The 14,708-nt window shown below is 44.4% G+C and overlaps 1 protein-coding gene across 1 annotated transcript in view; it reads right to left on the bottom strand.

The window, feature by feature from the left end:
• The window catches only part of EPHB1 (EPH receptor B1), a 311,307-nt gene extending 299,397 nt beyond the window's left edge, over positions 1-11,910 (bottom strand). Inside the window, exon 1 of the mRNA XM_065410514.1 lies at positions 11,838-11,910. Within this exon, the coding sequence (XP_065266586.1) occupies positions 11,838-11,910 (73 nt within the window). The remainder of the gene's footprint in view (positions 1-11,837) is intronic.
• Between the last annotated feature and the right edge of the window lie 2,798 nt (positions 11,911-14,708).

Raw genomic sequence — 14,708 nt, 5'->3', positions numbered from 1 at the left:
TCCTGTGTGACCTTGGATAAGTCACTTCATCTCTCTGTGTCTCAGTTCCCCACCTGTAACACAGGGATAAAAATCCTCCCTTTGTCTGTCTTGTCTATTTAGATGGTAAGTTCTTTGGGGCAGGAACTAGCTGGCTGGAGCCTACATGGGTCTATCCTAGCAGCACAGGAACAGATGTTTCTACCCTGAGCTAGCAGAGTCTATGGGAGAACAACCTCCTAGACAGCTAAAGGAACCAGTGTTCTGCATCTTTAATCTAGTAAGTAAAACTCTTACACTAAGCGAATTTATAAGACATATAAGCTCCATAAAACGGTGTTTTCTTTATATGACCATACCAGGGGACATTCTTTTTAACTTCAAATCCGGTTCAATCAATTGCTATGTTATACTTCAGAAATTCTCCATCCCAAATTTTCTTTTAAACCTGAAATCTCTCCCAGGGTATTACTTTACTATCAAAGTAATTTCCTCAGTAGAGTAGAAATAATAATGTTCTTCTTCGACAGGTTTGGTTAAGAGGGGATTATGATTAAAGTTGTCAAGAGTCTAACAGGGACCGCACGGTGCAGGGAGTCATAAAGAAGCACTTTGAACTAATTTTAAAGCCCCATTACTCTGGAACCCAGACAGAAGCAGCAGCAGGTGAAAAGTGCTTATAGGAAGGTAACACTTCTTCACACGGAGCTCAGTGAATTGTGACTTGCCTCATGCTCAGAAAAGGAGCCATTTTGATACCATTTTCAAAAAAGGACTAGTCAGGTACCATACAATGAATGAAGCAGCCTTTTCTAGTCCTGGAGCCCCCTTTGTTTGTATCACAGAGCTGCTGCAGCACTGCTAAACATTATTCATTAGGAGCAGCACTGCATTGCCCAAGGACACCAATGGAGAATGGAAAGCTATTGTGTTGTATCCTCACACTAAGAGGCAGTCTCTGCCCTGAGCTGCTTACAGGCTAAGTAGATCCGGCAGACAAAGGTGTGGGGGATCAGAGACTGGCAACACAGCAGAGCTGGGATTAGAACAAAGGTCTCCTGACTCCCAGCCTGTGCCCGATCCACTACAGCAGTGGTTTTCAACCTGTGGTGCATGGACCCTGTGGGTCTGCACACTATGTCTAACATGTCCAAAGGGATCTGCCCCCCCCCCCCATTCAACCAATGAAAAAAGGTTGAAAACCACTGCAGTAGACAACACTCCGGATGCATCACCTTAATGGAACACAACTAAGAAACGCAGCCTGCTGCAGTCCCTGGGTGAGTATCTGAACTGCATTTATCCATGTCACATTAGCACAGGGTGAGACATCACTGAAGCCCCCCACCAACCCTATTGTTGAGGGTTTAAGTGGTAGCTAGGCCTTGTGCTGGCCCCCATAAGGACAATTTTGCGTCATTGATGGAGCTTGCTGCAGGCTATAACCCAGAGGGGAAGAATGCCTTGGTCTGGATGGAGAAGTGAGTGATCCCAGGGAGGGTGCATGCTTGGACTGGCTGCTTTTCTCACCTTCCCTGGGTCAATCTATTTCCCCTTCTGTTTCAATTCTCATCTCTCCTTCTAAGAGTTTCCTTGTAAAAAACAGTCCCCCATGGAGTCCAGGATTTAACATTCTGGTTTTGTCCCTGACTTGGACTGGGCTGTAACCATGAAACCCAACCAGAGTAAGGGGCTCTGCAGAGGGGAGGAATCTGTGCTAGCCCTGTGGCTTTTGCAGCTTACTTCCCCTTCTATAGTGCACAGATTGGCACATGCCCTGCCTCTGCCCACCCACTCTCTGCCCACCTCCTCTGGGTAGGAGGGGAAAGCAGCTGTTGCTTTCCCCTCCTGCGCAGTCTCTGGTGATGCAGGTAGCTCAACCCAGGGTGTCAGGAAGCTCCTTCCACTCCCTTACTCCCCTGCACGTGCACGCAGCAGGGCTCACAAGCCAGCCCCTTGTGCATGACTCTGCCAACAGAACATGTGCGCCTAGAGTTGATTTAGGGCAAGATAATGAAGCCCCAGGATGACAAAAGGAATCACTATATTGCAACACAGGGACAGAGGTAAACTCTTGCTGCTGATCACAATCAACCTTCCTCTGAAAGAAAACACCCCAGCCAATGAATCCATGTTTATAAACACAAAGACAGCCTTGCCCTAATACAAGTGACTTCCACTGACTCTAAAAAAGAACCATTTGGGAGCTTAATTCTGTTAAAAATCAATAGCAGACGATGGGTCTGACAACGCCCCTCACTAAACCGCAGCATTGTCTCTGCTGACTATAGATACATTTCCCAGAGGCCTTAAAGGACTCCCCATCTGCCCCACTGCCACCTCCAGAGATGGCTGGGAAGGGGCTGAATGCAGCAAAGGAGGCAGGGTACCACAGACAGTAGCCTCATTCTCTGCACATCCCTGATCCATCCCCAGAGCAGCTCCATCCCGTGCACTAAATTAAGCAGGGGTCCAGTGGAAAAAATTGTACAGGATCATGGAATTTAAGGCTATATCATAATACCTACACAATATATATATATATATAGGCTGGGTTTATATGAAGGATAAATGAGGCATTGGCTTACTGTGTGATTTCTTATATAGTTCTGCAATGAGAAGGCTGATTTGTAGAGTGCTTTGTGTGTTTGCCTAGCCATATATCTACACAAAGAGAGAGAGGTACATTCTGTACTCAGAGTCTAAGTGCTATCCTCCCCAAAATTACATGATGTATTTTTCATACACAGCAGAGTTTGAATCTCTGCTGTAGGTGAAAAATTCAACCAGTAACCAGCATATATCACAGACAGTACCACTCATGTGGTCGTGATTGTCAGCACACACATAAACGATTTTACAAGTTGACTTCATATTTGAAGGTTGTCACGAATCTAAACACATACAAATAACGTCATTTTTTTCTTAGGGCAACCCTTAGTAGGTTGGCACTAATTGGCATAATTAGCATGAGTAGTTCCATTGACTTCAGTCCCTCATGTCAATTGGGAGCATGCCAACAGTCATAAGAGTAGCTCAGTCTACCCCAGAGTAATTCATATATTATAAAGGGGGGAAATGGAGAGAGACTAAATTTAAAAAGTACAATAAATGGCATCAACAAAATACATGATGGCCAGGGGTCTACAAAACTGTTGTTGGCATGACCTGTACGTTTATGTCCCTGCCACACATGGCAACCCAAAGGAATGCTCATAAAATATGCATAGCCCACGTCTAACAAGCTATACATTGTGTCCTGACACCATCACATATCGGTGTTCTCTACACACATAGGCCAGCATTGAATTTTATGGTCTCAGAGTTAAAAGCAAAGTGTGTCCAAAAATCAAGGCTGAGATCATCATCTTTGCCCTGTCAAGGCCACTTTGACAACTCAACGGGCAATCATTTTCCCCTAAGAACTACCCTATTGTCCTAAGTGTGTTACAGTGTCAGTTCAGTGTGAACATGTGCAGTAAGCATGTTAGAGAGACATTCACATGTCAGCTCACAGGTTCTGTGGCTGAGCCTTAACGCCCACCGCAATAATCCACACATATAGCAAGAAAACGCCACAAATTTCAGCCCATGGAATTTCCTCATCATCATTTGGCTGAGCTGGGTGACTTTGAGATGGATATTTGTTTCGGGATGGACTTTGTTTCAGTTTTCACCAAGAAAGTTGGTGGCGATTGGACGTCTAACATCGTGAATGCCAGTGAAAATGAGGTAGGATCAGAGTCTAAAATAGGGAAAGAACAAGTCAAAAATTACTTAGACAAGTTAGATGTCTTCAAATCACCAGGGCCTGATGAAATGCATCCTAGAATACTCAAGAAGCTGACCTAGGAGATATCTGAGCCATTAGTGATTATCCTTGAAAAGTCGTGGAAGACAGGAGACATTCCAGAAGACTGGAAAAGGGCAAATATAGTGCCCATCTATAAAAAGGGAAATAAGGACAACCCGGGGAATTACAGACCAGTCAGCTTAACTTCTGTACCCAGAAAGATAATGGAGCAAATAATTAAGCAATCAATTTGCAAACACCTAGAAGATAATAAGGTGATAAACAACAGTCAGCATGGATTTGTCAAGAACAAATTGTGTCAAACCAACCTGATAGTTTTCTTTGACAGGGTAACAAGCCTTGTGGATGGGGGGAAGCAGTAGATGTGGTATATCTTGACTTTAGTAAGACTTTTGATACTGTCTCGCATGACTGTCTCATAAACAAACTAGGGAAATACAACCTAGATGAAGCTACTATAAGGTGGGTGCATAACTGGTTGGAAAATCGTTCCCAGAGAGTAGTTATCAGTGGTTCACAGTCATGCTGGAAGGGCATAACAAGTGGGGTCCTGCAGGGATCAGTTCTGGGTCCGGTTCTGTTCAATGTCTTCATCAATGATTTAGATAATGGCATAGAGAGTACACGTATAAAGTTTGCGGACAATACCAAGCTGGGAGGGGTGGCAAGTGCTTTGGAGGATAGGATTAAAATTCAAAATGATCTGGACAAACTGGAGAAATGGGGAAGTAAATAGGATGAAATTCAATAAGGACAAATGCAAAGAACTCCACTTAAGAAGAAACAATCAGTTGCACACATACAAAATGGGAAATGACTGCCTAGGAAGGAGTACTGCGGAAAGGGGTCTGGGGTCATAGTGGATCACATGCTAAATATGAGTCAACAGTGTAATACTGTTGGGAAAAAAGTGAACATCCTTCTGGGATGCATTAGCAGGAGTGTTGTAAGCAAGACACGAGAAGTAATTCTTCCGTTCTACTCTGCACTGATTAGGCCTCAACTAGAGTATTGTGTCCAGTTCTGGGCGCCACCTTTCAGGAAAGATGTGGACAAATTGGAGAAAGTCCAGAGAAGAGGAACAAAAATGATTAAAGGTCTAGAAAACATGACCTATGAGGGAAGATTGAAAAAATTGGGTTTGTTTAGTCTGGAGAAGAGAAAACTGAGAGGGGACATGATAACAGTTTTCAAGTACATAAAAGGTTGTTACAAGGAGGAAGAAGAAAAATTGTTCTTAACCTCTGAGGACAGAACAAGAAGCAATGGGCTTCAATTGCAGCAAGGGCGGTTTAGGTTGGACATTAGGAAAAACTTCCTAACTGTCAGAGTGGTTAAGCACTGGAATAAATTGCCTAGGGAGGTTGTGGAATCTCCATCATTGGGGATTTTTAAGAGCAGGTTTATGTATCACTGTTGTAGCCTATAGGTATTTGCTAGGTAAGATATAGGTATAGCTTAAGGCCCTAAAGCAAAAGCCTACAGGCCTCAGGCTTGTAAGATATCTAGCTTAGCTAAACAAGTCCTCAGGCCCAAAGAAAGATTTGACATAAGCAACTAACCAGTAAGTGATGCTATATCACAAGACATTAGAAGATAAAATGCTGCATGAGGGAAGGAAGTTAAAACTGCGGATATTTAGCAAATGTATGCTGCAATGTACCAGTTAAAGCCAGTTAGAGTATTTCGGGGATTTTGCAGACGTAGGGTGTCAGCAATGTGCTAACCACAAGTTGTCATGGTGACTGAGTGATGTAAATGTTAATGAGTATAAGGGAAACTATTGAGTTGGCCTATGAAAAACAGGGCACCCCAAAGTCGTAGGGCGAAGCAATACAAATAAGGAAAAGCGGTTAAGCAGATGCAACCCCTATTGAATATGCATTAGGCAAAGTGGCATCAGTGTCACACATTATAGAAGTTGTATACGGGCCTGGCTACCTTGGGAGATGCCAGGATGATGGCCACTGGTGATGCTGACTCAGGGTCTCAGTTTAAACTGACTCAGGGTCTCAGTTTAAACTGACTCAGGGTCTTCTTTCTGATCTAGCAAATGGGCAGGCCCTTCTGTTCCAGGGTAACCCCACTGCTTACTGGGAAAGGCTGGAAGGACTTTAGCATATTGAGGCCCCATAAGACTAATGGGTGACCTCTGGTAAGCTTTAAGCAGGCATGTAGTTTCTTTTGTTGTTTTAATAGGTTTTATCTGTAATGCTTTTACCTTAAGAATCAATGTATTTGCTTAGAAAGAGCTGTGCACTGACATATAACTGCTGGCAATTGCACTGTTCATAGCCGATGAAAGGTAAGCCAAGTGCAGATGCTGACCTGTTTAGGTAGCATGGCTTGCTGAGAATAACAGTATAGGCAGGGAATGGGGCAGCCTGGAAATACCCTGCTCAGGAGGGAGAGAGACATGGGTCTCCATCCAAGGGAGGTGACAGCTCTGCAGGGAGCCTAGAGCAGGTGCCCTTGCTGGTCCACAGCGGGGGAATACAGATGCAGTTGCCCTGAATGGGACATACTTACCCCACCCCACACTCATGGAAGAGAAATTAAGTTCATCCCCATAATCCTGTAGATCTCCTGAGAGTCATACAGATCCTGGCATCCCAACGTGGTGGCCCAGGGCTTCCCAACTGCCCCGGTTTCTTATCTCACCCAGGGCAGCCAGCTGCTGAGGGCGCCCTCTCACTGACTGCCCCCAAATCTCCCTGGGTACCTTCAGGAAAAGGCAGGTATTATTGCTGTTTCTCTCAGCAGTAACTTCCAGGCAGACTCCCGGAATAGAAATCTGCCTGATCACAAGGGTGGAAGTCAACGAACCTGGCTATTGCATACTGCAAGAGCCCCTACCACATGCCATGTACCCAGAGTCTTGCCCATCTTGTGCTATTTGTTAAGCTTGAGTTGATGAGAGCAGTGAGATTGTATGGGACCGGAGCATAAGCAGTCTGGCCTAGCAGCACAGCCGGGCTGGGATTACCAAGCCACAGACAGTCAGGAGGCAGCAGTCAGCACACAGGGATCACAGCAATTGCTGGAGCCAAGATCAACAGGCAAGAGCCAGGGTCAGATTCAGGCCAGGGTCAGAGACTAGAGACCAGCAGCAGTTACCAGGCTGCAGTCAGGAGCCAGAGCCAGACTGGAGTCAGAGACACGAGACCAGCCAGCAAAGTGATATGTGAAATCACAGCAGGCCAGAAGTCTGCATGGCTGCCCAGACAATTTCCTGGGCCACTGTCTAGGGTTAAATACTGAGCATGGGGCAATCAGAAGGCCACCGGGTGCTGTCAGTCTGGACCTGTTGGGTGGTACATCCTGCGGTGCCTATTCTCCAGCATGCTCCTTGGAGATGACTTTATGCAGGCTCCCGGTGGTGATGTGAGAACATTAATTGCCTAAAGCTCTGCAGACCTGGGTTCTAGTTCCATGGAGCCTTCTAGGGGTTATGATGGAGGTAGAGCTGGAGCTTTAAAAATACATCCACTCTCCTCTAATGCCAGTTGCCTATCCTATGGTTAGATATTGCACTAGGAGGCAATGAGCTCTGCTATGTGATGCCAGCTGGCTGTGCTGTTAGGATTCCAGCATTGCTACTTGCTTCAATAGTCTATTTTAGCAGAAAACGCATGTATTGTTGGTACATTGACTTGTATTTCTGCCTTATTACATTGTTTTTCAGTGAACAGTGGGTTGTATGTGCCCCATCAGCCTGCTTCGCAATGTCTATAGTGCTCGTATCTATTTCTCTTTGGGGTTTACGCTAAAATATTTGGACTCTGTTCTTCCTTGACTGAGATGTCAGAAGATGAATCATCTCACAGGCCAGTGAAAATGGCAACACAATGCCCTTTAAAGCACATGGATGATATCTTATTGCATGATGTGATTCTATGGGCACAAGATGAGCCTTCAGCCTCCGTAGCTGCTGTCCTGATTTTGGTAGAGTACAGTGGCAGTCAGTAGTCAGCATGTTATTTTACATGTCCCATAGAGCACAGTGTGAGTGATCTCTCCATGGATCACAATGTGAATCTATACAGTATATACAGAAAGTGGGATTCCACGGTCAAAGCAGCAGAGCACAATAAGATGTGCGTCAGTTCCCAGGACAGCACAATAAAAATCATACTGTGCCATATAGAAGAAAGCCACATATACAGTGATCTGAACAGGACATGCAGCAGCTGTCCCTTAACCTAACCTGTCAATAGAAATCATAGTTGTTGCCCAAACTGACTCTAAGGGAGAGTATATCTACCATAACACTACAGACTAAGGGACCCAACCTGCAGAAATTGGGCCACGGATTTCCATATGAGTAGGATCTGTCTCTAGCGTCTTGCATATTAATTACAACATCCCAAAAGAAAGGGAGCAGTGAGTTTGCCAGCTCCTTTCTGACACTTCAGTAAACACAAAAATTCCTTAAGAAAGGCTACAGAAATGAAAACTCATTCACCAAGGCAGAAAGCCCCCCAGTATGGAACCAACAGGGATATAGAAGACAAGCGAAACATTAAAAGAGTCGATTAGCAGGGAGGCAGCACAGTTTGGTTTGAGAAGGTATCATTCCTGACTATTTTCTCCATGGGATGGAATAGCAGACACTCATCTGCCAGGAACTCAGACTCCTATCACTGGAATATTGTACAAGCATCAGAGCTCTGTTTTTTTACCAATAACATTCAATTTTATATTATAGTCCTTTGACAGCCACGTCCCAATCAACTGTACAGTCATTCTACAATACACCCTCCACTTACAACACGTGTCCCAGCCATTACCATTAATGCAATGCCTTTGCTTTGGATTGCTTTCTCTTTGGTTACAGAGGAATTAGGCTGGTAAGCAGAGCTGTTTGCCCAGAGGTTATCTCCTAAACTCCAGAGAACTTCCAGAGTAAAACAAGAAGCAGTCAAAGAGGCAGATGGGAGAACAATAAGCCTCACAGACCACAGACACAAACAGTTCACCCAGGAGAGCGAGATTTGACGTCTTATTGATTCACTTTTCTGAACATTACACACTTGTACCAAATCAAATAACCAAACCACAAGGCTGGGGTCACTTTTACCTATGGTTAGATGCCCATATGTAGAGTATGAGGGAGAAGGATAGGCTGGAGGGGTGTGGGAATAAGTGAATGATTGTACTGCCTGGAGAGCGGGTTGCTTTAATATTCTGCTGAATAAGTTGTGTTTTTTAACCCTTGGCAGTCAGCTTTTGGCACACAGACTGCTCTGGCCAGGGCTTTCCTGAGGCTTACTGGTGACATTCATTAGCTCATTTTGCCACATTTCAAAATGCAATTTCAGGAGCAGATACATCTATACCATATGTACCTTCAAACCATACAGACCACCATTGTCAGGGGCTGTTTTATACAAAGGGGGGAAGAAAAGGAACACACAAATAAGGTAACAAAGGATCACCAGGGTTGGAAGGGAAATAACAGAATAACAGAATATTTAGTAAATTGAAGAATGATTTCTAACATTTTTCCCCAAACATTTTCCTTCTCTCTCTTAATTCCCTAAACAAGTATCCAAGACTGATTTTTGTCAAAACCTGTTCTCATCCAGAAAATTATTTTTCCTCCTAAGGCTTAAACAAAAATAATGGAAGTCCAGTAAAATAAATAAGATACATGTCATCTTGAGGGGTGCCACGTTACAGATGTACTTTGCCCCACCACAGCACACACAGAATTCAAAAGAGCAATCCAGAGAGTGGAAGGCTAGAGACAAATAAATTAAACAGTTCCTGGGCTGCAGAATATATACAAATATGTTTTGTTTTCCCCAAAATGCAGAATTTTTGGGGGGGGGGAACTCTTCATTGTGTGATTGCTTGGAATCGGTTTTGTTGATATGAATAACTACAGGTTAACTTTTTTTGTTTTAACTTTTTAAATCAGTGTATTTCTGCAACCTTCCAATTTCAAGGAGGAAGAATTCAGCAGCTTTCAACCAGCTCCCCCTCTGCTTTCTAAAGGCAACATATGCCTCCCTAGCATCTAACAAATTTTAATAAAGAACCCCTGCAAAGACCACCAGCTGGGAGAAGAGTGGAATGACAAAAAATCACCTTTTGGGGGGAAAAAATCTTTCTGCACTAATCTTTTCCCTGAGCTACAATCTGGATAAAGCAGAGATTCAAAGGAGGATTCCTGCAGTCGTCAACAAAAAGAAGAGGGATTTTGACTGTTACTACATCACCTAAAGAAGATATCACAAAAAGCAAGAATAACGGTACTGTTCTGGTTTAAAAAAGATGACATTTCAATTTTTTTTTTTTAAGTTTCTCCACCCTGTTGCACATAAGAGCCAACTAAGCAGGTTTTAGATTCTGTTTAGTATTATTAACCAACGATCATTTCAGACTTATAAATCAGATTTGTTATTCACTATCTAAGCCGCAACTATTGCAATTGTTTCCCTTTCTTTGCTGGATCACAAACATGACTGTTTTAAAATTAGAATAGATGGGCTACGAGAATACTGAAGCTGCAATCCTGACTCCAAATGCAAATGACCAAGAGCCCACAGTTGATTCCAAAAATGGATTGTACCCAAAAGTTGTTCATGAAGCTACTCCCACTTCATTTTGTTTGGTGAAATGAACATTCTCCTTTGTGTTAGTGGGAAAGTTTCTTTTCCTTCACTGAATTCTCTTGAGCCTCCTTGCTTTGCAAAATAAACTCAGACCCGCCAGACAGCAGGAAACAGAAAGCCAGGTTTTGATTTAAGGCATGTTTCATTCATTGGAAAAGGCTGTGGCACATTTTTTTCCCAGGGACATGAGAAGGAGGAGGAGCAGAAGGAAAGATATAGGGACTCCAACTCTGAATGATACAGCTGATATAATGGATAGTATAGTTATAGTATAGAATGATATTCAATGCAGAGGGCACTGGAATTATAGCTAGACTAAATGTTAGTATAGAGACCATATGGATATAGATAGCTAAAGCTAAATGCACCCCACCTAGTCCCTTTACTCTCCTTAGCGCTACGGGTTTTCTTACTAAGGGACAGAGCTAGCAAAAAAGGTCTTTAGCTAGAATATGATTTTTCAAGGAGCCTGCAGGCTTGGTTATCTATATGCAGACAAATTACACCTCCTTTGCTAGAAAATGTAGACCTTAAAATACAGAAGCTTGTCATCTCCAGACCATGGGTAAGAAGCAGCAAATTGCCTGGCTGCTCCTAGTATAATCTGCCCTTCAGTATGTAATGCATGCCCTTTCGCAAAACACCCCTGCTCGGTCTCTCCCCAGGGGTAAACCCGCAGCCCTGGGCATCAGCTAAACCCAGGCTGCTCCTGCTGCCTCCAGCGACAAGCACAGACACACCTATGCACATGCACAAAGAGCAGCGATTGCCTGCCGTGAAGCCGGGATCTCTGCTAGCTATTGCCCCCCGCTCTGCTCAGCCCAAGGGATCCAACCGCAGGAGGAAGGCGAGAGAGAGACCCGGAAAGTGAGAGAGACAAACAGGGCAAGAGAGTGACAGGGGTATAGGAAGGAGCGAGGGGCAGAGTTATTGCAACGGCAAATCAAAGATCCTGTCTGAAAACAATCTCCTGGACCAACCCTGGGCTCCAAGATCCCCCCATCTTCCTTGGAATCACTGACCGCTGCTTCAGCCCCAAGCTGCCAGTTTGTAGTATGTTAAACAAGCCCTGCAATGCAGCTCAGCATCTTCCCTGGCCAAGGAGGGAATGGGGGTTAGCCTAGGGCAAACCGCTAGTCCATCTGCCTTGTTGGCTGGGGGCGGGAGGGGGCGGAAGAAGTCCTTCCCATTCCGAGAGCCAGATCATGGGAAATCCACTTGGTTGGCTCTGCTCCGGGCACGAGTGAAAAAAGTATCGCAGATTCCTTACATGTCGCATGTGGCAACCCCTTAGCCCTGCCAGCCCTTCGCCAGACCAGCTGCCTTTTGCACAAGGGGAGGGAGAAACAACATGCATTTTAAAACATCTCACAGAGCAACCCAGGTACAAAAGTTTTTTTCCCCCATTATTGTTTGTATTTTACCTTCCACTGCTGCAATTGCAGATGCCAAGCAGAAAACCACTACAAAATCCAGTGCCATGGTAGACCCAAACATGTTTCAGAAGAAATAAGAGTTATAAAAAAATAGTTCCTTGTTTGGCAAGATTGGTTTCCCTTCTTGTTGCTTTTTGTTATATATGTATCTCCTTTAGTATTCCACTTTGGATACCCCAGTGCTGTATGTGTATGTGTGTGTGTAGGTATGTGTGAATGTGTGTGTCTGTGTGCGTGCATGAGTGTGTGTGTGTGTGTGTGTATGTGGTGTGTGTGTGTGAGAGAGAGAGAGTATATATTTTAGTGTCACATTGCAAGCAATAGTAAAGTGTACAGTGAGAACAAAATCAGCCACTGAGGCTGGAGAGAGGGGGAGGGAAAGGGTTCTCCCCCCCCCCCCCCCCCCATCAACTCTCTTCCCACCCCCAACACCTCCTGTCCAATCAAGGAATCAAACCTACAAAAATCCCCCATCCAATCAGCGCAGAGCACCTCCTTACACTGGTATTGTTAGTTTAAGAAAAACTTTTGCAGCGAGGCATGGGGAGAGAATGAGGGGGAGAGAGTCATAAGGAAGTGAAAGAGCTCCCCCTAATGGTCCTTTGCAGTATTGCACACACATTTCCACTGATGCAGCACTAAATTCAGGTCACTATTCACAACCCAGCCCTGCCTGTCGGTAAATAATCCACCTATTTTTATTTTCAGCAGTGATCGGCTTCTTATTGACTATAGGTTTCGTTATCTTCTAACATGTTGATGGTGTGCTGATGTCAGCTAGCCCTTTCCAAGAAGGGATCCTGGAGTTTAGGCCAAATAATATGATTTTGAATGTTAAAAGAATGATTTTCCCCTACAGGGCTCTGACACATCTAGTCTACAGCCCCCTTTCTAGTATGTCCTGGGTCTCTCCTGGTCCCGAACGGCCACCCATAATTGCCCTGTATTGTGTAAATGTGAGGAGAGGAGAGGCACTATGGCCATGTCAGAAGAAGAAATCAAAATAATGTAGAACATGACCAAACCTGACTAAACCCAGATCTCTGTAAGTGCAAGACTCATGAATTCAATCCCCTCCTCCTCCCAAATCACCTGGATTGTGAGAACTGGACTACGCTGCTAGATACCATTTTAGAACACTGTCTAAAGATGCTGGCTCCAGTCACTGAGCACAGGAGCAAAGCTTTCCAGGGCCAGCTGACAAAGAGCTCACTGGCTCTGGATATTTGTTTGTCCTGGTGATAACTCTGGGGAGGGATTTTGTACCTTTTAACCATTTAAATTGTAATCTGGCTGCATCAGTCAGTGCCATGGATTGTGATTTCTAAATGACAATAAGCCCCTGGCATATCCAGTTTTGATTCCACTGTTTTTTTACCTTTATCTGCAAGTTTGCCTCATTTGTTCTCTCAATAATACTGCATCTTCTTGCCCATTTTTCCTAGCATGTCAGATGAATGGTTGGGTTCTGTTGCTAAATCATGATTCTGATGTCAGGGCTAATGATAGAATATCAGGATTGGAAGGAACCTCAGGAGGTCATCTAGTCCAACCCCCTACTCAAAGCAGGACCAATCCCCAGGCAAATTTTTGCCCTAGTTCCCTAAATGGCCCCCTCAAGTATTGAGCTTACAACCCTGGGTTTAAGCAGGCCAATGCTCAAACCACTGAGCTATCCCACTGAACACCCATATGTGACTTGAGCCTTCCAAATAAGGCTTATGTGATGCCGAGCCTGTGTGCTGTCTCTCTGCCCCCCAGCTGAATTTCACCCAACCACAGGACTAACTACAGGTGCACAAATAGATTCCTGACTACCATCTAGTGTCTAGAACCCTGCCTTTCTTCTACTCCAATTGAAGCATCTGCATGTCCTTGGAAGGAATCCTATTACTTTTGCTTATCTTAAGCTATACAAAGCAACAAAGTCACAGAGCTAATCATTGTCGTCTCTGTGCATGTCTACACTGCACATGAAGCCTAGGCTATGGCTCAGGTTTGAGTCCAAGCCCCCATTCTGTCCATACACAAATCAGCATGACTTAGGTTAGCAAGCACTCAGAACCCAAGCTTAGGACCCTGTCAGAGCCTGAGTCTTGCTGTGACTTGGGTCCAAGCCCTGTCATTTTGCAGTGTGGATGCAGCTCAAGCCACAGAGCCGAGTCAGAAGGTCTGCACATTACAGAATGGTCGTATTAGCACAGCTATGAGGCCCGGGTCCAGCAACTGTATATCCAGGTTTACGATGCAGTGTGGATGCTCACGCATGGGCTTGGAAACACCAAGTCCAAAAGCCCAGGTCCCACGGACCCGGATCTACAATGAAGTGTAAACATACCCTAAGTGTCATACCTTTGTGATGATGCCAATAGACAAGTACTTTACTTCTTTGCTTTACTTCCCAACATGGGGAATAAGAAAACTACGATGAGCTTTTTTTTCTTAGAAAGAAAAGAAAGAAAAAGTTATTTGTCTGCAATGCCTGGCATAATATTGCCTGCCTTTGTAACTTCAGAAGGCCCTGATCCTGCAAACAGGTGCTTGCTCACTTAATTTTATTCACAAGAATAGTCCCATTGAAGGGTAAGCATGTGACAGAGTGGATGCAGAATTGGGGCCTACTGTTTGAGAAAGACACTTCAACTTCTTTTTCTGTCCATCCGTGATTATCATTGCCCTCCAATTTCAACTAGCACCCGTATTTGTCATTGGTTGGACCAATATATTTGCACTGTAGAATGCATGTCAACATACGGCAATAGCTGCCATAGTTCCAAATGTTACAGTTCCGCATACTTGTCCCATCTACCTGAAACATCTGGTGAAAAGAAATGCCTCCATCTGCTCACAACTAGCCAT

This window comes from Emys orbicularis, chromosome 9, assembly GCF_028017835.1.
Source record: "Emys orbicularis isolate rEmyOrb1 chromosome 9, rEmyOrb1.hap1, whole genome shotgun sequence".
NCBI classification, from domain to species: domain Eukaryota; kingdom Metazoa; phylum Chordata; order Testudines; family Emydidae; genus Emys; species Emys orbicularis.
The sequence above is the reverse complement of the archived record's forward strand: the minus strand, read 5'-3'. Positions and strand labels throughout refer to the sequence as shown.